At 42.1% G+C, this 23,428-nt stretch overlaps 1 protein-coding gene across 2 annotated transcripts in view; it reads left to right on the top strand.

Annotated features, from left to right (window-relative positions):
• The window catches only part of STARD3NL (STARD3 N-terminal like), a 48,310-nt gene extending 31,035 nt beyond the window's left edge, over nucleotides 1–17,275 (top strand). For both annotated transcript variants that reach the window (XM_057733857.1, XM_057733856.1), the window contains exons 3-9: nucleotides 1,871–1,948; nucleotides 4,535–4,612; nucleotides 6,466–6,519; nucleotides 6,614–6,731; nucleotides 9,309–9,404; nucleotides 15,451–15,526; nucleotides 16,783–17,275. In XM_057733857.1, coding sequence (XP_057589840.1) covers nucleotides 1,871–1,948; nucleotides 4,535–4,612; nucleotides 6,466–6,519; nucleotides 6,614–6,731; nucleotides 9,309–9,404; nucleotides 15,451–15,509 — 483 coding nt within the window. In that variant the 3' untranslated portion in view covers nucleotides 15,510–15,526; nucleotides 16,783–17,275. The remainder of the gene's footprint in view (nucleotides 1–1,870; nucleotides 1,949–4,534; nucleotides 4,613–6,465; nucleotides 6,520–6,613; nucleotides 6,732–9,308; nucleotides 9,405–15,450; nucleotides 15,527–16,782) is intronic.
• The last annotated feature ends 6,153 nt before the right edge of the window (nucleotides 17,276–23,428 follow it).

Raw genomic sequence — 23,428 nt, 5'->3', positions numbered from 1 at the left:
TCTAAGGATGGAACCCAGAATAACCAATAGCTCTGGCAGAACTGTGATTGGAAAGGAGTTCCATGTGAAACTAAAGAAGAATCTGTTTGGGATATCTTATGCTAGAGACCAAAATTTTGAGATACTTTAGGATACAAGTTAGGGCTAGAGATGTAGATTTTAGATTTCTGTATTTAAAAGCAACACGAAATCAGGGGTCTCTTAAAGTATATGGAACCAAAGAGAACCTTTTTCTACTGGCTTGTTATTGAAGAACTGTATCAGCTGCTTTAATTCCTACTCTCAGCCAGGAGAGCTGATCTCTGTGTGGTAGAGAACGCCTCTTTGCTGTTAGGCTACTTGGAATAATCATTTTAAAAAATATTTTGGATATTGATGTTTCCTTAGTCTGGAGAGACAGAAATGAGAATAGATGGTTGGTTGGCTTTTAATTATTTCTCCTTGCCTCCCAGGTTTTCAGTCTATTCATTTGTAAGGTTTATAGTCAGGTCAGTAGCCAGTCTGCACAAATTACACAGAAATCTAAGTCTCTTTAAGGGATTTAAAGTATAGAATACTGTTTATGGTATACTCCATTTTCATAACAAGTACAGTTGACCCTTGACCCTACAATGCAGGGGTCGGAGACGGTAATCCTTGTGTAATCTATAGCCTGCCCTCTATATCTGAGGTAACTCTGTGCCCACGGATTCAACCAATAAGTGAACCCGTGCAGTTCAAACCCCTGTTGTTTAAGGGTCAACTGTACTTGAAAAGGTATCTAAGCCAAGGGGATCCTTTCCTTGTGGCAATTTTTATTCTAATTTGACCACTTAGCAAACCTTGCAAAGGTATTCCTTGTTGGTTTTTTCCCCCTTTTTTCTCTTACCCAGGTCTTGGGTTAATTGACCTCTAATTTGTCCTTCTCAGACCAGCTGCACTGGTTTGCGAGGACCAACAATGTCTGTGCTTCAGACTGGAACCGTGAATTCAGTGTTGTACATCACGTTCCCTGTTATCAGCTGATCCATGCGCCCTCGCAGTTACAGAGTCTGCTTGGATGCTGCGTTCACTGCTGCACATATGTTCCCTTGCTTGATTTTTTTAAAAAAGTAGTATTCGCTATAGTTCAATATGCAGAATTTTGAACTTGATCATTTAAAATTCATCTTGATAGAAGAACTGGGAGCGGACAGAACAGTTATCATATTAGGTTTAATTTTCATCATCTACTATAACTTTATCACATACATCTAGTCTGGTCCTTATTTTGTTATCCAAGTTAAAAAAAATATATGTGTGTGTATAGATAGATACATAGATATAGATATAGATATAGATATAGATATAGACATATAGATAAGAGTGCAGGATTTTAAAATGCCAGGAGCAAATAGGAGCAGCCAGGAAGATTTTTTACATTTCTGTCCTGTGTCATGATAACTGTTGTCATGGATGTTTGCTAAGAGATCAGGGGACCACTTGGCCTTTCAAGACTTAAAATAGTGGAGAGTGGTCAGAAAGTGAGGGGAGCCCTGGATAAATGTTAATTGTCTTCCTTAAAAATATATGTTTGTGTGATTGAAGACTTTATCTTACAAGAGAAAAAAATTAGTTTTTATATTTAACATTTCAGTTTGCCAAAATATGAACTACAAGAAAGGCATTGTTCATCATTATATATTTATATTTGTTGAACAAATGAATTATTGAAGTGGAAAATGCTCTTCAGCATTTTTCTATTCAAATTATGAGGGTTCTTTCCTTCCATATTTTACCATTTCTGGAGAAATAGAAAATAGAAAAATGTATGCAAAACCTTACTTGTATGTTCTCTTGTATTATTTTCATACATAATTCTCTCATTTTTACTTCTTCCTCTCCTTCCCAGGTGAATGGAGGTATTGAGAACACATTAGAGAAGGAGGTGGTGCAGTATGACTACTACTCTTCTTATTTTGATATATTTGTAAGTATTCTCTGTTGTAGGTTTCATTTCAGACATGAAACTAACCAAAAGGCAAATTTCCTCTCAGTGGACCTCAGATTCTATGCCATTCTTTTTTCCTCTTTTAAACATTATCTTTCCTTTTCCCTTATTCTTGGACCATTCAGTGCTTTCTCTCTCTCTCTTTCTAAGAAATTGTCTGGTCATCTCAAGGAAAAAAAAAAGAAAAGTAAGGGAGCACAGCAGAAGAAGCCATTCCGATTTTCCTTTATTCTTTAAAATAGCTTGAGATAGAAGCCACTGACAGACCCTAATCACTAAAAGGAGAATTCACCTATTTAAATAATAGGTACAGTGAAAACACCATTCCTTTTCTGTCTTGAGATAGATTCTGTGTATAATTTTTAATAATGATTCTGTTTCACTTTCCCATAATAGGAGTTTTTGAGAAAAGTGATACATTGATAATCTTGGGCAACATTAGCTGTAGAATTATATAGCTGCAGTTATCTGTAGATGAGCCAGTATCTTTCCAGGACACACTGTGGCTTTGGTTGGGTTTGATACGTCTCCACGGTATCTCTTTATAGGTGATGGTGTCAGTCAGTCAGATTCTAACATTGTGTTAGATACACCATAGGCAATTAAAATTCATGAAGAACCACCCCAAATTCATTTTAACCACTTTTATTCACCATCCTTAGAAGCTGTATGCATGATGATCCAGACCCTTAAAGTCGGAAAAACCTGGGTTTGATTTCACAACACTATCACTCATTGTATCTCTTTGAATACATTAGGTCTGAACTTCAGTTTCCTCATATGTGAATTGAGATCATCGTAATTCTGAAAAGTAAATGAAATAATACCTGGAAAACACTTAGCCCAATGACAGGCGTATCCTAGAAGCTTAGAGACTCACCTGCAATCCCTGTTATTATCATTGCTAGTTCACTTGAGAGGATTAGTGATTATATTTTCTAGTGGTTTTCAAACTACTCTAACAAGTCTTGTTTTGTTTTGTTTTGTTTTTCCCCCACACACTGCAAAAGTGTGTATGAGGAAAGAGGTGGGATTCCCAGTAAATAGAGATCAGGGTTCCTTGTCATCACCCCCTTGCAATCTGAGTAATTCCCATTTTCCTCTGTACAGTATGTTAAGGTTCCAATAAGATTGTTTTGAAAAAGTCTTTGGCTGCTACAGAATATTTGGAAAATCACCGATACAGTGTAATCTCCTTTTCCAGACGAAGAAATTGAGTCTCAGGGTTCAGTGTCTTCACCAAGGTCACTGAACTTGGTGGCAGAGCATGTGAGATCCCAAATCTCTTGATAGTTTTTTCCTGTAAAACTATTGACATATAATAACAAAATTGACTTCTCTCTTTTCCATTTCCCCTGTTGAATTTATCTTAACATGGTCTGAGCCAGGAATTACCAGGAAGCCAAGTTAATCCAGCGGCCAGATCTCCAGGGGTTGTCTGAACTTTGCTTAGGGAGTTAATGATACTGGACAAATAGGTGGGGCCTATTAGCTCAGTTTGGAAAGACTGGCCTTGGAAATGGACACAGCCTCCAGGAAACCTTGGGATCCGAGAGGCTTCGAGATAGAGGGAGAAAGACTTATACTTGGCCAAGTTCAGAATGCAGAGAAAGAGGTAGGATAGACAGAGAAACTAAGTGATTAGCAGATTATTGGTAAACACATTTGTAATGAAAGCAGCAAATTAAAACAAATATAACGGCAGACTTCATTTAGGTGAAAGGATCTTCAGTGAGGTCATCCAGCCAATGGCAGCAAAGAAGTGGTGGCCCGCCAGCCTTTCAGCAGTTGTGATTAGTGAGGAACTTCTGGCAGGCCCCCTACCCTGAGGCGTTGCTCAAGAGCCGCCTGACTTCTCCCTACTCAGAATAAGTATATTTTACAAGTAAAATTGGTTACATTTTATTCCATGTTTATTCCTTAGTAGAATTACTGAAAGAGCTGAGGCATAGTGGATAAGAGCCTGGTCTTCGGAGTCAAGCTACCTGGGTTCAAATCCTAGCTTCTTCACTAAGAGTTGTGTGGCCTTGGACAGTTTTTCTATCCACCTTAATGATCGTTGACTCATGGGATTGCTGGGGTGGGGGATTACATGGGATAATAATGCAATAAGGGGTTTCACAAAAGTCCCTGAAAAATCAGAGGGCAGCTCCTGGGAGAGCAAAACTCTCCCAACACACCACTAACTCAGAGCTTTACAGTGGACTTCACTAAGAATCTGGTATCTTCTGAAAGTGAGTGGCAAGGTACATGGAGTGGAAAGGCTGACTTTCAAAGCATTTTCTCCAACCTTAAAAGGATATCAGAATATATGTGGACTCAAATCGAAAAGAAAAATAAACATCTAACTAAACATTCTTTTGTTGATAATGGGAAGTTAATGTGAATCCCTGTGGGGGTGGTATCCCATAAATTCCGGAGCAGAGGAGTAGACCAGTACCAGCCTGTGACAGTTTTCAGCTAAATCAGAAAAATGAAGACACTTTGGTGGGTTCCTCCTAAAACTCAACGACTTTACCTTTGTGTATCTTCCTTAAAACCTGCGATTTTTTTTTTTTAACATAGCTTTTGGCCGTGTTTCGATTTAAAGTGTTAATACTTGCATATGCCGTGTGCAGACTGCGCCACTGGTGGGCCATAGCGGTGAGTATGCCTGCGGAGTGGTTCCGCCCCTCCGATTTTGGTGGGCGGGGCCTGCTCGCGACGGGGCGGAGCTAGGGGCAGCTGTGGTTTCTGTCTAGGCCGAATTCCTCCTGCTGCTGCTGAGCCCGCGTCCTCCACACCCCAGTAGATTTCACTCTCCCTGGCTTCTTTCCGGAGGTAATGAGTAACTAGCTTTGTCGCTATGGAGACGGAGACACTGAGGAACCTAGGGGCCCGGCTGTGATTGTGGGCCAAGCACCAGCCCACTCTCCACCTCCTTATGCAAACGAGAGATAAGTTTAGTCCCTCTGTCACAAAGCGATTTGGACAGTTTCCTCTTCAGTTGAAACTGCTTGGTGATTTTTCACTACTTGCTCACTGCTTATTTTAATCGCTGCTTTCCTGACTGTTTTATCCTCCCTCCAGTTTTAAAGGGAAAAGCTCCCTTTTTATTGTTGCCTTCAGGCTTCCTTAAAGGCCGTAGCAGTTTTTACTCACCTCTGTTTCTTGGCCTCCAGCCCAGAGCTTTGGCACAAGCTCTCTACCCTCAATAAATATTGATTGTTTGAAAGAAGAATTATAAGCAATTCTGCCTGAATTATTTTTGCCGTTTCCACGGACCTCTGAGCAGTCACCTTGTTGAGAGCTCTGACGAGGCAGGTGTAAGGGGGGTGTTGAAAGCCTCAGATTGGACAGACATGGGCAGGACGGACCTGCCGTCCTGCTTCTGGAGTGTGAGACCTCGGTCTCTGTGGGGCCGGCACGGGCTTGTCCAGCTGGGTATGGAGTTGTGTGCTGTCCTGAGAGGGAGTCCAGCAGGGGCTCCGTCTGCCTGGGCCATCTCCTCTGAGCACTCACAGAATCCCAGCGCTGCTGTCAGACCATCTGTTAGAGTCCCAGGCTCACGTTTCATGGATGTTGGCTGACAGTTTCAGCCGGACTTGACTCTATTTCCTGAATACACATTGCCAATACCAGATGGCTGTGATAGTTGTCCCTTACCCATTTTCTGCAGCAGTCCCGATTTGGGGCATTCTATTCCAGTCTCCATGATGTGCACTAGTATTTGTCAGACCATCCATCTCAATGTTTGTTTCAGGAAAGTGGTTGATGTGCAATGAGAGTTTTAAGAACGTTTCTTCAATCTCTACTTTGAAATTATCAAAGGGACAGGTCAGATTTAGCATATCCACTTTATTGTTTTTGATTCTTGTTTTTAAAAACATTTACAGAGAGGGGGCCAGGCAGCTGGAAGGAGTCAGCTGGTACCTGAAGAGCACTTAGTGTCAGCCTGTAAAGTTAATTAGTATCAGAATGTAAGATGCCTCCTCTTGTGTGTGTGTGTGTTGTATTTTGCTAACAAAACTCACTCTGCAGCTTTGTTAACACTAAGCATGACGCCTGGTGTTCCCCGACCTCTGCTCTGTCAGTCAAGGCTACTGTTGGCCTTCACTTTGGTCAGGTTTCATGTTGCTACAGGTATTAGTCGGAGGGTAGAGAGAAGGCACAGATGCTGTGGGATTGTCTCTGGGCTTCCCAAGCCCTGGGAGAGCCCTGCCTGTCTTTATCACTGGCCCTTTCTTCTATGCCGATAGGATCTTTGCATGTTGTACCCTCTGGTGGACAAAATTAAGTCTCTCAGTACACCAGCATGTGGGTGAAGGGAAACCTCAAGCTGCCAGTCAGGGCTTGTGTCTGGTTTAGGCGGTAGAGTGACGTGGGAGGAAGCTGGGCAAGATGGACCCATTTCTGGCATTATCTGCTCCTGTCTCAGATGGGTCTCTTGCTTGAGGAAGGCGCCTTCACAGTGTAAAATACCTAATTTGAACGCTGCTGGATTATGTGTCTTTCAGTTGACGACAGCAGTGACCAGTGCCTTTTTACTAGCAAAAGTGATCCTCTCAAAGGTATGGCTTTGCGCTTTCTCTGTACTGACGGAGCCGCGTTCTCCAGGGTGAGCTCATGGTAACGGCGTTTCTCTGGTCATGTCTGTTCTTCCAGCTTTTCTCTCAAGGGGCTTTCGGCTACGTGCTGCCCATCATTTCTTTCATCCTTGCCTGGATCGAGACATGGTTCCTGGATTTCAAGGTGTTACCTCAAGAGGCAGAAGAAGAAAACAGTAAGTTTCTCTCCAAGTTCGCCTCCTGAGACTGACCAAGCTGGGAGGAGGGACTGCAGAGGTCTGGCTTTGTTTGTTTGTTTTTTTAATTTTTATTTTATATTGGAGTCTGGTTGATTTGCTATGTTGTGTTAGTTTCAGGTGTACAGCAAAGTGATTTAGTTATACATATACCTGCATCTGTTCTTTACCAGATTCTTTTCCCATATAGGGTATTACAGAGTATTGAGTAGAATTCCCTGTGCTATACAGTAGTTCCTTGTTGATGATCTATTTTATATATAGTAGTGTGTATATGTTAATCCCAACCATCATATTTATCCCCCCCACCCACCCACCTTTCCCCTTTGGTAACCATGAGTTTGTTCTCTATGAGTCTGTTTCCCTTTTGTAAATAGGTTCATTTGTATCCTTTTTTAGATTCCATGTATAAGTGATGTCATGATATATGTCTTTCTCTGCCTGACTGACTTCACTTAGTGTGATAATCTCTGGTTGCATCCATGTTGCTGCAAATGCCATTATTCCATTCCTTTTTATGGCTGAGTAATATTCCATTGTATCTATGTACCACATCTTTATCCATTCATCTTTTGATGGGCATTTAGGTTGCTTCCATGTCTTGGCTATTGTAAATAGTGCTGCTATGAACCTAGGGGTGCATGTATCTTTTTAATTATGGTTTTCTCAAGATATATGCCCAGGAGTGGGACTGCTGGATCATATGGTAGCTCTGTTTTTAAAGTGTACTCCATACTGGTCTCTATAGTGGCTGTAACAACTTACATTCCCACCAATCGTGTAGGAGGGGTCAGAGGTCTGGCTTTGCATGGAGCTATGGGTGCAATTAGGCAGATCGCATGTCTCCACCCTGCAGGGCTACAGGAGACGTTGAGGGAAGGGTTGGATGAAAGGGCAGGGACCGGATCTGGCTCCTCACTCCAGCTGTTAGGCTAGCCTTCCCTGGAAGGAAGTGTGACCACTGGTGAAGAAGGCATTCCAGCAGCAACAACAACAGCCAACACCTCCTTCTCCTCAGACAGATTGACCTTTTCTCCCTGTAGATAATAGCCGGAGGATACGAAGCATTTTGTGCCAAGATAGCAGTTCCACATAGAGGTCCTCTATTCTCCGGAGTCTCCCATTGCTGTCCATCCTTCAGGTGGTGCCTTTGAATGGGTCACAGTGTGAACAGCTGAGTGCCTTCAGGAGGACCATTGATGGGTTGCTGATGAAGATGAAAATGGAGAGGAGGAAGTTAGCCAGCCAGAGAAATGTTCACCCATCTCAGGCTTCCCCATCCTCCTCTGAGTAGCAGAGTGAGAGCTGGCGTTGAGTAGTCTTGAGTCCTGTCAAAGCTGTTACAGTCTCCCTGTGTGGCCTTGAGCATCACTGGATATTCATTCACTGGGAAATTCAAATGATTGATTGAGCTTTAGGATGAATCACTGGGCTGGAATTCTTCTCTGCATGATGGCGTTAGTGGAAGCCCGCACATCCCACCTGCCCTCTTAGAGGTGGTGTAATCAAAGTTCAATGCCGAGAGCTGGGCAGTTTCAAAACATGTTGTTTTTATACTCTGTCAGTCATCTGGCTGGACTTGCCCTCCTTAATAGGAAAGAAAAATTCTGTATCTTATAGAAAGTTAAGCATGATTATAACCTCAAGATACAGCTGAAGGAAAAATAGCCTTGCAGGTGGTTTTATTTTTTAAAAGCTCATTTACAAAGAAGAAATCTGTAAGAGAAGAATTATGATTCAAGAGTAGATATTAAAATACATTAATCAGACCAAGATTTGTCTTCTATCCTGTGCTCTCTGTTCCTTTATGAACATGTATTGTGGAAAAGGGACAAGTAAAGCTAACAGAAGCTACTTTAAAAAAAATTGTATATAAACATCAAACTGAACTTTATCGAAAGCATATTAACTTTATCAAAAGCCTCACATGACTGAGGCTTGCATGCCTATGGGATTAAAAAAAATTCAAAGTAACTAATAAAGCATAACCCATAATTAATGAAAAAATTGAAAACAGTGTTTATTTTCACTGTAGTGTGTATTACACGCATACCTGGCACCTGGTATTTAGCCCAGTGCTTCCTCCAGTTTTATCTTGGTGTTAACTCAGCTTCAGCCAGAAGGTCTCTCTCATCATGTGCTAGTGTTTTGATACTTTATGTCTGGCATTTCTCTAACCAGATACAAACCTAAAGCATAACCAGGTTTTTTGTATGAGCTGACCAGGTTTTTTTGTTTGGCTTTGTACTGTGGTTTTGATGTTGTTGATTTCTGTACAGAAGTAGGTATTTGCAAAGGGGAAGATGCTATATATACTGAGCCAAAGAATTCCATGAGTAACATGAAGGAATTTTTTTAAATGAATTGAAATCTGTCCTTATCGTACTGGTTCATAGTTTATTAATAACACTTAGTTTTTGGTTGAAAGATTTTCAAGGTACCCCTTCTTGCTGAGTTTTTAAAAATGTAGTAATAAAACCATTTTATTGTGGTTATGGCCATGAAGCTACCAGAACAGTGACATCATTCCCAGCATCTGAATTTCTTCTTTTCCAGGACTCCTGATCGTTCAGGATGCCTCAGAGAGGGCAGCACTGATACCTGGTGGTCTTTCTGATGGTCAGTTTTACTCTCCTCCTGAATCCGAAGCAGGTAAAAAATTTTGATTATTGTTTGTGTTTTTGTCCATCATTCAGAACTTGGCCCCTCCTTGCCCTCCCTCCCCCCTACTCTTCAGTACTTAGCAAACATTTAACATACCAGGCATTTAGGATATGAGTATAACTAAGACATGGTCTTGATGTGCAACCCATGATGAGACACAGAGACATAAAAATAAATGTAAAGAAGGCCTTAGACCCTGATATGTGGCCGGGGGAGCGGCTCGTGAGGCTCTCTGTTATCCATCATGCCCTCACTGACCTTCCTCCAGAATCCCCCATGTCTGAGAATGGCAGCACCCAGTTGCCCACGTCAGAAACCAGAGCCTCACTGGGGACTCCACCCCTTTCCTGTGGCTCCAGCCCATCGTCCGCCACGCCACATTGATCCTCTTTGTTTCTGCCTCCTTGATTTCGTTTAAATTGCACCACTTATCATATCTGTAGCCTCAGTTCAGCATTTCTCATTTATTTTATTTTATTTATTTATTTTTTTGGCCACGCCACAGAGCATGTGGCATCTTAGTTCCCTGATCAGGGATGGAACCCGTGCCCCCTGCATTGGAAGCACGGAGTCTGACCCACTGGACCGCCCGGGAGCCCCCAGCATTTCTCATGTCAGTTCCTGCAGCAGCCGCCTCCTCAGTTGCCCCCTGCCAACCAGCCACTAGAATTCCATGTTAAGCAGAACAATTGCATTGCTCTAAGGGTTCCTCATCACCACTCTAGGAGGTAAAAGTCTCATTATCCCTGTTCTAGAGACGAGCAAGTTGAGACACAGAGACGTGAGGTAGTTTGTCCAGCATCACACAAAGAGTAAGAAGGTGGAGGATTTGAACCCCAGCTCCAGGGCTAGAGTCCGTGATCACAGGTGGTATACAGCCTTTCCGTATTAGTGAAAATGCAAAATCGACCATGGTATCATTCCCGTGCGTGAAAGCCTCTGGCGGCGCAAAGGATTAAGAAAGTCATTGGATCCGTAGCCTGGCAGAAAGCACCTCTGTGCCCACCCTTACCCAGTGGTCCAAGCTGTCTTCTCATTGTGCCCCTTGTGTGCCGTTCTTAACTTTCTGAAAATACACCGGAGCCCTCAAGCTGTGTGCATCTTGCTTGTTCTGTCCTTGACATTCCCCTCTGCGGTCCTAGTCTCCACTCACATGTGCGGAAGGCTTCTTCCCATCCTCACCCACCCCCTGGCTGCCGGCAGTCCTAGGTAGGGGGTCTTTTGCCTCACATTCTGTAGGATCTCTCCCACAGCCCTGTCATCCTGTGTTGACTGCACTGTCTTTGGCAGTGACTTGGCCTGTTTCTATTATTGGGATATAAACTTGGGTTAGAGACTATATTGTTTTATTCCCCACATTACATGTAATAAATATTTTAAACACACACACACACACACACAATAGAGTAAAAACAGGCTCCAGGCAGAAAGAGTCACCTGAAGATCAAAGACACAGCAATGGGACATAGGGTATTAGGGGAACTCGAAGTAACCTCACATTCTGGTGTTAGATTTAAAAGCTATGTAAAACACAGAATCATAGAATCAAATGAAATAAATATATGAATTAGCAGAAAAGCTATTTCTCAGCTAGCAGAAACTAGAATGTGTATTAAGCTTTTCATTATCTCATTATAAGGATGATTTCCTTGAGATTTTTGTCACTCATTCTTTTAAAAAAAAAGTTTGCATTATAGTTCATGCTTTTGTATACCTATTTTTTCTAAGACTAGTAAAATTTCTCAGCACCCATGTATTTTTTTAATTAGAAGTTCAGTACAACAGGATAATAATGTGAGGAATACCTCAGGGATTTTTTCATCAAGCAAGCCATTGGCTTCCTCCTTTGACTTTTACCACCACCTAGTGGCAGTTGGAAGCATTACCATTTCATTGAATTATGAAGCTTAACAAAAACAACACTGTCAGAGTTCCACTGGGTGGCTGCATTGTTTAAGACAAAGCCCAGATTACTAGTAGGCAGAGAAGGAGTGTTCAAAGTGGCTTACTCTGTTGTATTATATTTTCATTGTCTGAATGTTCAGTTTAGGAGATAATTAAGATTAAAAACTATTCTTGGAATTAATGTGCCTAGAAAAAGACTTTAAAATAAAGCTTTCTTATTAGGTCAGCAGACAAATATTAAACAGTCTTACAGCAACAGAAGTTTTAAGCTTTTTGTCCTGATACAGCACTAATTGATCCCTATCAGTAAGAGGGCATCTGGGCCTGCCTTGCCTTTTCTCTTCTATCTTTCTCCAGCTCCTAGTGTAGTCCCTGGTGCTTAGCAAACTTAGAACTGTTGAAGGAATGAATGAGGAGAGAAAGAAAGAAATTGGAGGCACCAGAAATTTAAATGTTAGCGTTTTTTCTTGTAAAGGAATGGCTTGAATTTTAGAATCACAGAGCTTTGGAAAATTAGCACATTTTGGTGAATGTACCTTTTTTTATATACATCTTTATTGGAGTATAACTGCTTTACATTATTGTGTTAGTTTCTGCTGTGCAACAGAGTGAATCAGCTATATGTATGCATACATCCACATATGCCCTCCCTCTTGGCCTCCCCCCCACCCTCCCTATCCCAGCCCTCTAGGTCGTCACAAAGCACCGAGCTGATCTCCCTGTGCTATGCAGCAGCTTCCCACTAGCCATCTATTTTACATTTGGTAGTGTGTATATGTCAATGCTACTCTCTCACTACATGCTAGCTTCCCTTTCCCCCCTCCCCGTGTCCTGAAGTCCGTTCTCTATCTCTGAGTCTTTATTCCTGCCCTGCCACTAGGTTCATCAGTACCATTTTTCTAGATTCCACATATATGCATTAGCATACAGTATTTGTTTTTCTCTTTCTGACTGACTTCACTCTGTATAACAGACTCTAGGTCCATCCACCTCACTACAAATAACTCAATGCCATTCCTTTTTGTGGCTGAGTAATATTCCATTGTATATATGTGCCACATCTTCTTTAAGTGGATGTACTTTCAAAGGATGTAAAGGTGGTTTGTTTGCGCATCTACTTGTTGGTTTAGCCATATCCTGTTTGCCTGTGTATTAAATGGGAAGAATGAGGAAGCCCGATCCTCTCTCAGATGATTGGGTTGAAGTGGTTGTATGCTCAGACATTTTAAATGAACCAGCTGTGATGCTGAATCGTTGAACGATTGACTTGAAATGAAGAACAACTCAATTGCATGCTATCATCTGGGCTGAACAAATCTGCATAAGGCACTGAAATGTGAATTTGACACCATACATGCTGGTGTGGGCTGCGTCTGTGAAATGACACGCACGTTGCCTCTGGTGTATGGCTGCGGATGTGTCTTCTCAGCTGTTGTTGTTGTTTTTCATTCTTTTATTTTTAAGCCTGGCTTTCTAGGGGTCACCCCTGTGTCTGCATAGCTTAGTGGCAGCCAGTGATTGGACACCCTTTGGGGCCAATCCCCTTGACTAAGACTTTCACCCTTGGCCCAATGGATGTTTTTGTGTGTTGGATAGCAGATTCAAATTTCAGGTCTTTTTGAGTCTCCTTCAACTTGTACTTTTTGCTGAACATTTTCACATCTCCTCTGCACATGCACACAGCCTCAGGGCCACCCAGGCTAGCGTGGGTTCTCTTGGGTTTCCGTTGCGTACGCACACAGCTTCAGCCGAGCATATGCCTGCTGCAGCCGTGACCATCACCTCAAACCAGCAGAGGCTCTGGCCCTTGTGCTCGCACACCACTAAGTTTGTCATTTCACCGTCGCATCACTTCTCACCCCAGATTAAATGAGCGCCTTCAGCCATGTAAATCTGCTGCCAGTCCTCGTGGCCTGCCACACTCTGCAAGAACCTTCATGTGGTGGAGCTGGGTGATGGGAGGTGGGGGAAGAATGGGGGCGGCTGCAGGAAAAAGCAACACTGTTGTTCCCGCCATTCTGCAGTTTTTCAAGCCCTTCTCACATAGTTGTAAGCCTTTGGTGGTTTCCCCAGCACCGAATTTGCTGTCTGGTTCATCTTGTCCAGTTTTATAGTCGCTTTTCAAGGAGACGATATGTTAAGCTCTTTATTTGACAATAGCCAGAATGCCTTGCTAGCGTACACTTTTAAATTATGAAAAGCATGTGCGTTATTATGTTTTAATTTAAAATTTGGCTTTATTGAGGACTCCTAAATAGTTCCAAGCCATGTCAGCTTCTTGTGGCTTGAATGCCGTTACCCTGACAGGTGGAAGGTGAGCCCAGAAACAGGAAGACCCAATATGACCATCTTCCTTAGGCTCCTTTCAAAGCGAGATGGCAGTTAAACCACCGCAGTCTCTCTGAGATTTCCAGCAGTTTAATAAGCTGGGAAGTGAGGCCATCCAACCACTGTACCTTCATGTGTTTGTTTTACCACAAACTTAACCTGAACGACATGACATTTATGAGGCTGAGGTGTGGAACACAAACTTTTCATAAGATTCTCGGGCATTTCCTCTTCTGTACCCGATTTACTCTTGGCTATAATCCAGACAGACGTTCTCGAAGAAAAAAGCGCCCTTTGTAAAAAAAGTTTTTATCTGAGTGTAGTTGATTTACAATATTGTGTTTGTGTCAGCTGTATAGCAAAGTGACTCAGTTATACATGTACATATAGCCACTGTTTTTTTAGATTCTTTTCCCATATGTCATGACAGAGTATTGAGAAGAGTTCCCTGTGCTATACAGTAGGTTCTTATTAATTATCTATTTTATATATAGTAGTGTGTATATGTCAATCCCTATCTTCCAATTTATCCTCCCCCCTCTGCTTTCCCTCCTGGTAAAAGTGCCCTTTTTGAAGTGTATTATCTGATTAAGAACAAAGTGACAGTGAGGCTGGCTGCTTTTATAGGCGAGCAGGTAATACCCTAACCTGTCCCCTTGATCTCCTCACCACTCCCTTTAGTTCCCTTCCCTGATTATGAGAGGAATGCATAATTGTTACAAAAATGTGAAAGGAACAAAAATAAAAGATAACACTCGTTCAGCCTACTCAGCAACGTTAGTATTGACGGCTTAGTCTGTTTCCTTCTACTTTTGTGTTTGTAATTTACATAACTGTGGCCGTACTGTCTATATTATTTATACTGTTAATAAAAAATTGTGAAGTCACTTTAAGTTTATCGTAGAAATTTTGGAATATTTAGAAATGTACCTAAGTCACCTGGTCGTTTTTTTCTAATCTTACTGATTTGTACAAGTAGATCAAGTCTTTTTTATTTTTATCAAATATGATCTTACACTATATTTCTCATTACATATTTGCTTTTACTTTATAGCATATGCATTTCCCATGTTGTTGTCTATACACAACTATATAAACTGTATAAACACAGTTTTTAAGTGGATGGGAGACATTTCATGGAAATATAATAATTACTTAACTTTTCTGCTACTCTCAGACATTAGATTTTTCTTCTCATTTTTAAAGGGAAAATCTTCATAATGGGAAAAATTATTATTTCCTCAGGGATATATCCTCAGGATATCATCCCAGAGTGGAATGACTGGGTCAAATTCAAGAATAATATGTGGCTCACGCGACACTGACCCAGAGTAGTTGTGACCGTGGTTGCCAGCCTAGCGCACGACGGTGACCATCACCTTCGCCCGTGCACTAGAATCCCTCACCGCGCGCTCACTCACTGAGTACAGCTGTTTTTCAAAATACTTAGATTAAATTATTTATAGATATTTGCGCTTGAAAAACAGGCAAGCTTTTCAGCAAAGAAGCAGAGGAGGAGGGGTGGTGGTTAATAGTTCTTGGTCTATGTGAATATTTTTAGAACATACATGGAATCCATTTTGACAGTTTAGTGCTCGTGACGGGTCCTATTTTAAAGGTTTTCCTCCTACAAATATAAAGTAAAACTATTTTATAGTTTTGTTAACCTGAATCTCTTGTGACTTAAACATATGTATCCCCCATTTAAAATTTTGTGCCCGTAGATTAGAATTTTAAAGAAATTGTTTGTTACTGTAATCAAACGCGGTACTTTTTCTGCTTTCCCTTCTCTACCATCTAGGATCTGAAAATGAAGCTGAAGAAAAGCAGGACAGTGAAAAACCACTTTTAGAACTATGAGTGAGACTTTTGTTAAAGTAAGTCTTTGAAAATGAAACTGTAATAATGAAGTAAAGATGGAGCCTTTCTTTGAGGAGATTCAAAGTAAAATTCAAAGAACATGAGTGTGATGATACAGTTATAGTTCTCCTGATGACATGAATTTGTCAGGCACATTTTATAATGTAAAATCTCTCAACATTTTCCAGGTATAAATTTGCTAAGGGTGAAAAATACCTCAGAGTCCCAAATTTCTAAATAAAGGTGACTTAGTTCATTTTTGTTTATATAGCCAGAATGTGTCCAGGTCAGACATGGTTCAATTACAAACCCTAACTTCTGGGGGCGGCGAGGGCAGCAGTCCTGGGAGGCTGGTACTGTCATTGTCTCCATTTACACAGAGGTGGGTGAGACTGAGGGTGAGCGACTGATCCAGGGTCGCACAGCTGCAGGGATAGGGCCGGGACTCAGGTGCCCTGTCTGGTACCAGGATCCCCTCTGGTCCTCACTGCATGGATGTCTCTGGAGTGTTTTGGAGCTTCTGAGTTGACAAATAGGGTGCAGTCACAACAGTTGGGCTCAATGTGCCTCCAGGTTGGGGCACGTTGTCCAATCCCTTCAATCATCAAAGGAAACATCTCAACCTCAGAAATACAAGCAAATAAACATAGAGTCAATTGTAGTAATAGCAACTCTGCTTAATTATTTAACTGCAGAAGGGAAAGGAGAGTAGATCTTAAAAGTTCCCATCACAAGAAAAAAATAATCTGTAACTGTGTATGGTTTTGGATGTTAACTAGACTTACCGTGGTGATCATTTCACAATGTATACAAATACAGAATCATTAGGCAGTATAACTTCAACTAATAAAATGTTACATGTCAATTATATCTCAATTTAAAAAAATAATGAAAGAAAATTTAAAAGCAGGGAAAAGTAGCGCACTGATTCAGAGCGAGTGGGCAGCCACCACAGGAGCAGACGGGCCGGCAGAGGCAGGCAGAGTTGTGGCAGATAGAGGCCCTGCCCTGCATCAGTGGTACCCAACACACTTCAGCCCCTTTTTCTACAACAGTGTTCAGACATAAGACAAAAATACGGGCATGTGAGTAGACGCCTTTTTTCTAAAATGCTTTAAAATAAAGTCTTGGGTGGCCTTAACCCGTGGTCTTTCAAGTATCTGACACGGCCTATCTTAAGTACATAGATGTTTGTAAATACATAAGGCAAAGTGTAGTATTTTGCCTTTTTATACTACATCTCAAATATTTCTGTGTTCTCTCTTTTTCTAAGTGTGAAAAACCTTCATTGAAAGTCACCAGAGGGGAAAAAAGGACTGGAGGTGGGGTCTCCCTATTGAAGGTTGAAATGGTGACATCCACTGCTGACGTTATTGAACGGCTAATAAAGAATTTATTTATTGTAATACTTCACAGACATGGTACCATATCCACATACATGTAGTCACCTGCCTGTGGGCTGGTAGGATAATGTCATGATGCAGCCTGTGTTCGGTAAGACTGAGTCTGATCTGTAAATGAATAGTTGCAGAAAGTCTTGTGTTGTGTTCCTGATCAAAAGACTTCTTAATATATTGGAATAACACTTTTTTTAGTATGCAAAATATCCTTTTATTTTGATTTGCAGAATGGAATTTTTTGTTTCATGTCAGATTCCTTTTGTATTTCTTTTTTAATTCCTGACATTTCCCTTGTGTTTTTCTTAACTCATGCACATGCCCGATTTGTACAGTTTTAAAAGGTAATAAAATCCAACATATCAAAATGATTAGTTTTGTTTTTCCTGTCTTGCGTTATGTATTTGGCCTAAAGGGTTGGAATTACAAAAGGGGAACACGAGGGATTGTGAAGACATATAAAAGGTCACCAGAAATAGACTCTTTCTCTCAGAAGTATGGTCTAAAATAGTCTGAATACTCTTCTTTGAACCCACTCTATGAAATCACTTTCCCTTGTGGTTCGCTAGTTTGAATTAAAATGAACTCAATTATATTGTGAGCTGTTTTTGTTAAGGAGGCATATTCAACGCAGTGCTTCATGGGAAGGCAGCATGTCCATCCGTTTTCTTTTATCATTCATTGTGTCATCCAAGAAAAATTCCACTGTGTATGTGGAAATGGTGCTGGTTTAGATGGCAACTGGCCATTTGTGTGGATCCAATCAACTCCATCCGTGCTCGGTCTAAGAATGGGCCACAGGACAGAAATACAGCTGGAGGCTGCCTGGGAGGCTGGGGCCCAACCAGGGGGAGCTTCTTCCAAGGAGAAAGGGGAGGGAGAGCTCCAGGGTCTGGCCTTGGATGAAAACCTCAAGAATTCAGTGGTGTCATCACAATCAGGACGTCCTGTCTCAGGAGTGGACTCGCATCTACACCATGACCATGAGCCGGACGTCAGTGTGTGATTTTACCCTGAGAAGGAGCTCTCCTCTGACGTGCTGGGCTGGACCAGTAGGACGCGACCAGTCCTCCTAGGAGGGCAAGGCCTCCCAGGTGTTGGCTCTGAGAGCAGAGACCCAGAGGAATGAAGGATGTGACTTGAATGTACCGTGAGGTCAGACTGTGAGAGCTGAAGCCTTGGTCTCCGCCATAGAGCCGTGCGTCCCTCTGGGACTGGACGGATGGGGTCCAGGGCTGGACCCCCGCTCTGGACCTGCTGGGTGGAGGGGGTTGGGACACCTGCTCTTCACGCTGACCTTGCTGAGCAGCCCTCTGTTCACTCACCCGTCACCCTGTCATCTGATGTTAGTGCCTCTAGTAAGCCTTGCTCAGGATGACTCTGAAGTCATTTTGTCCCTTTAGGGGGACTTATGTAACTCAGTATATGACACTCAATTTCATGGGTGAGATCAGGGCCTCCGTATCTGTTCTTTTGAGGGGAAAAGGACATCATGTCTGTCCATGCAGCTGGGTTCAGGGGATCGGGTCTTATGTCACCCCATCAACACTGAGAAAATGAAACCAAGAAGTACCAGCCTCAGTAAATCACAGATCATGGAAGAGCACAGGTGGTTGGTGGAACGTCAAGGGTGATCTTAGGGCTACAAGGAGTCCTGTCTGCTCTTTCCTCCAGAGCAGGGTCAGGAGCGTGGACGGAGGTGCAGCATCTGAACACCCTGGATGTCAGGTTCCCAACTTACATAGGAGCTAATTGGAGCAAATTTGTCTATTAAAAGTGGGGAATCTGGACCCACAGCTTAGAGTATGTTTGATAGCAATTACATGCCTGTGTAGTGGGGTATTTTCTTGCATTAGCTGTGGCCCTTTGAAAGTGAGCAAAGTTGGTTGTGGTTTAACTGTTATTTTCTTTTGACACCCCAGCTACCCCTTGCACAGTCCCAACCAGTAGGGGCCGGTTTGACATTGAGCAGTTTCCACAAGTCAACCACATTTGACAGAGCACTTGAACAAAAGAAGCCTGAGAAAATGGACCACCATCAGCCACACCAGCCCCCTCCTGCTGCCACTCACGCTGTCACCTCCACCCACACTGCCTTCCCTTCTCTGCATCTCCCAGGCCACCGCAGCCCTAGAAGAGAAGGAAGTTGCTAAAACGTTGGGAACCACAGGAAGCACTGCCTAGCAGGGCCCTGGTGGTGAAATCACCTGCACAAAACTTTCAAAGATTTGCAGTTTTTCCATCTTGCCTTTCTGTACTTTCCCAATGCAGAAATAGTTTCCAGTCTCTAAGAGAAGGGCCAGGTATTTGGGCTAAAGAAATCTGCTCAAATTCATGAGAACCAAGAAGACATTTCATTTTTCTTGTATCTGGTTGCTCTTAGTTTGTTTCCAAATGGGAACCTCTATTTGGTTTTCAAAAGATCTGGTTTCACAGAAGCTGAAGCAGGTTGTAAACCAATTAACAAACCAAAAAACACCTTCCCAGTTTTAAAGGAGACAATGTTTTAATTCTAATACATAAAAAGGATTTTTACTTTAAAAGGATTAATTAGAGAAAATGGAAAAATATACAATCACTTATTTTTTTCACCTACGTACCACTCAGTAAACATTTTGTTTTCTGTCTGTGCCTGTAGAAATACACAGAGACACATACAAATGAGCATCATATCTGTTACTAATATTACTCAGTAGAAAAAATGATCAAAGGACATGAGCAGATATTGCACAGGAAAGGAAACACGAATAGACTGTAAATACATAAAGAGATGTTTATCCTCACTCACAGAAAGAGAACCGCAATGAGATAGACAAGGTACTGTTTTTCACCCGTCAAATCAGCCATATCCCGACCTCTGACAACACCCTCCTGGCATATTCAGCTGCACTGTGGTACAAGTGCAGGGTGGTGCTGTGTCTGCCATGGATAAGTTGGTCATAGCTGTTCGAAATGACCAATACACATGGTCAAAATAACATAAAACACTATTATAATCTCAGCATTTTTTGTAATAACAAAAGAGTGGAAATAAGCCAATGGTATATCACAGGGGAACTGATTTTTGTAAAGTATTGTACTTTGCCAGTGAAATACTACATAGCTGTCTGTGTCCCCAGAGACGGAGATAAAAAGAGCTATAGGCTGTAAAAGTGAGAAGTGCAGAATAATGTATATTGTTAACTACTTTTGTGTATAAAGCAGGAAGTTAGAATATGTATACACATATACACGTTTTATTTATTGTTTATTTGTATGTTCATTTGAATTTGCTAAGTAAAAACTGAAAGGATGCAGAGCAAACAGAAGTGTGACCCGTAAAAGGTAAGGAGGTAGAAACAGTGGTTGAAGCAAGGTTGCTTAATGCAATTTCTAGAATGTTTTGATTGGTTTGGAACCATGTGATGGTTTAATCTAAGAATTTTACTGGGGTTTGCTAAGCATATTAGTCTTTCAACAACACTTCCTGATTAATTTTCCATTTCTTTAAATAATAATGTACATTTCATTTTGGAAGATGCATAGTAGTCTGTCATACGGCATCCTTCAGTTTACTTTCATAGTTTCTAATTGGGCATTTGGGATAATTTGGGCTGCTGTAAATGGTGCTACATTCGATGGATATCCAGGCACATAAATCTAAGTACATACGTTTTGTTTCCTCAGGAAATCGATGGGTGGGTGGTGAGATCACTTCTCAGGTGAAGCACGTCGTACTCTTGTGCAGTGAGCTCTGTGCTGGCTCCTCACTGCCTGAGACCTGAGCTGGCAGTGCTGGGTCTGCTTCAGTCACTGGCTGCCGCAAGCAGGCTGCACATCAGAATTACTAAAGGAGGGTTTTTTAAAGTCTGGTGCCTGGGCTGTGATGAAGTCTGGGCCTCAGTGATTCTTCCTTTCCTTCCTTCTTTCCTTCCTTCCTTCCATTTATTTTGAGTTATAATTAACATACCATGGGTTGCCAAGATGACAGCAACTGTTATAATGGATAAAGCAGTAGGGCTTAAGTCAGGTAGACCTGGCACATGTGGGCTCTGGCACTGTTCCTTGTTAACTTGGGGTGTATTTCTTAGCTTCTCTGGGACCTGGTCTTCTCGTCAGTGAAGTGAGTGTCATACCTGCTCTGTGTGTCCGTGAGAGCATCAGACATGAAGCAGACAAACTGCCCAGCAGAATTCCTGATGCTCACTAAGTGGTAGGTATTTGCTATTATTCAAAGAAAACAAAAGAAAGCAAACAAACAAAAAGTAGCCTAAGAGCACATTACAGAGACCATGCGCTTACCCAGACTAGTTTTCATGGCTAACAAAAATATTGAATTTCTAGTTTTTTGGCTGAATAATACCAGCTTGGTGTAGTATCTCTAGTTATCTCTTTTTAATCAGTTTCTAATTGACAATTATATAGGACTTGGAATAAATAAAGTGGGAAATCCTGTATTACTTAATTGTGGCCTGCATGATTGACAGGACACCTTCAAAAAATGAAGTCTATGAGGGAAAGAATTCCACAATAGTAGAGAGAATTCATAATGGGAAAACCTTTGAGAATTGTTGCCTTGAAGTTTCCCTTTTTTTATACTTGAGAAGTGTATGGGACTTCCCTGGTGGTGCAGTGGTTAAGAATCTGCCTGCCAATGCAGGGGACACGGGTTCGAGCCCTGGATTGGGAAGATCCCACATGCTGCGGAGCAGCTAAGCCCGTGCGCCGCAACTACTGAAGCCCATGGGCCTAGAGCCTATGCGCCGCAGCAAGAGAAGTCACTGCAACGAGAAGCCCTTGAACCACGAGAAAGAGTAGTCCCCGCTCTCCACAACTGGAGAAAGCCTGCACGCAGCAATGAAGACCCAACGCAGTCAATAAATAAATAAATAAATTTATTTTTTAAAAAGTGTATGAAGTGGTCTAGTTCTATAGAGACTACTGAGACATGAGGGTTTTAATGTGGAATTTTATCCATCTTTGCCTCACTTTTCCATTGCACACCTGCAGATGCAGCCTGCTGTTTTGGTATTTATTTTACCCAACCAAGTGTCATATGGACTATAGTCACTGAGGTCCTGTTTGGATGGAAAGTCAGAGTATAAAAGTCTTCCCAGCATGAAAAATTTGGAGAGAGGTTGGCCTATGGCCCTCTAGGCACGCACAGCCTAGGAGCAAGGAGAGGAAACATGGACAAGGAAGGAAGTTTTCCTGTTTTAATTGAATGTAAAAGTAACCTGTTTCTATTCTAGCAGCAACTAGTGTAGAAGGTAAGAACAGAGCTCTGGTAGCCAGGCTGCTTGGATTCAAATCCCAGATCTGTTTCTTATTAGCTGTTTCACTCTAGGGACACTCCTTAACCCCTCTCTGCCTCAGTTTCCACATCTATAGAACAGAGATTATTGTACATGTCTTCTGAGAGTTAAATAAGTTAATAGGCCCTTAGACCAGTACCAGAAAGCCTTTGCTATTATTACTTCATTGGGTTATTAATCATTGAATTTGTAAATTGCTATAGAAATCTGAAAGGACCTCATCTGAACACTTTCTTCTAAAGTTGGGTAAACTTAGGCAACGTGACATGGTCAAGGAGAAATGACGCAGCTGTGTGGAACATACCAGCAAGCGGATGCTCTAATTACAGGGTGTGAGGTAGAACCTCTGGTCCAGTGTTCCTCCCCCCACACCACGTGGCAGCCATGCTGTAGTGGAAAAGTACTGGACCAAAATGATATATGCCTTCCTCCCACCTCATAAATGCACCTCGACACATAAGAGGCTTCCACAGGGAGAGTCTGAGGACCTCAGGGCCCGCTGGGTCTAGGGGAGGAGCTGGGGTGTCAGGATGCTCAGAGCACCATCCATGGTCCTGCTTTGCCCGAGACTCTCAATCCAATTTGTTACATGCCCCAAAAGAGCAGTTACAGATCTAGACACATTCGCAGAGTAAGGCAGGGTTTCCACAGTGGTGACAACGAGGGGGCCGCTATGGTGATTCCAGAATATGTACGTGAGGAGAAGACAGAGGCACATACGAGTCCTTTGGAAAACTCTCACTGATGCCTTGGGGAAGGCCTTTAGTAAAGAAGCAGTGCGTGTTTCCTATTGTTGTGGCTTGTTTTGTTTTTGTTTCTCCCAGTAGAAAGTGAGTCAAGGGAAAGGCACAGGATCCTAGGAAACAAAATATGAGCTCTGAGTTTAGAGAGCGTTGACTCTAAATGACTATTACTTACAAAATAGGGACCATGAGCAGAATACTTAATCTCTCCAATCTGTAAACTCTGGACTGTAATTGTACCTTCCTCTGAGGGCCCTTAGATAATGAATGGGATTCCTGGGGAATTGTTAAAACTGAGTCCCTGTTCCATCTACACTCACCCTGTCTGTAGGGAAATGAGATTAGAGATGATCCTTGGTACGTCTGTGTATGTGTGGAATCTACTATTTCTGCAGTAGAGCTACTGACAGTAGATGCTAATGTTGTCAAGGACTTGTATGGACCAAGTGTCATTAACTCATGTACTCCACAGGCTCCAGGAGACA

The sequence above is a fragment of the Hippopotamus amphibius genome, chromosome 4 (genome assembly GCF_030028045.1).
Source record: "Hippopotamus amphibius kiboko isolate mHipAmp2 chromosome 4, mHipAmp2.hap2, whole genome shotgun sequence".
NCBI lineage: Eukaryota > Metazoa > Chordata > Mammalia > Artiodactyla > Hippopotamidae > Hippopotamus > Hippopotamus amphibius.
The sequence above is the reverse complement of the archived record's forward strand: the minus strand, read 5'-3'. Positions and strand labels throughout refer to the sequence as shown.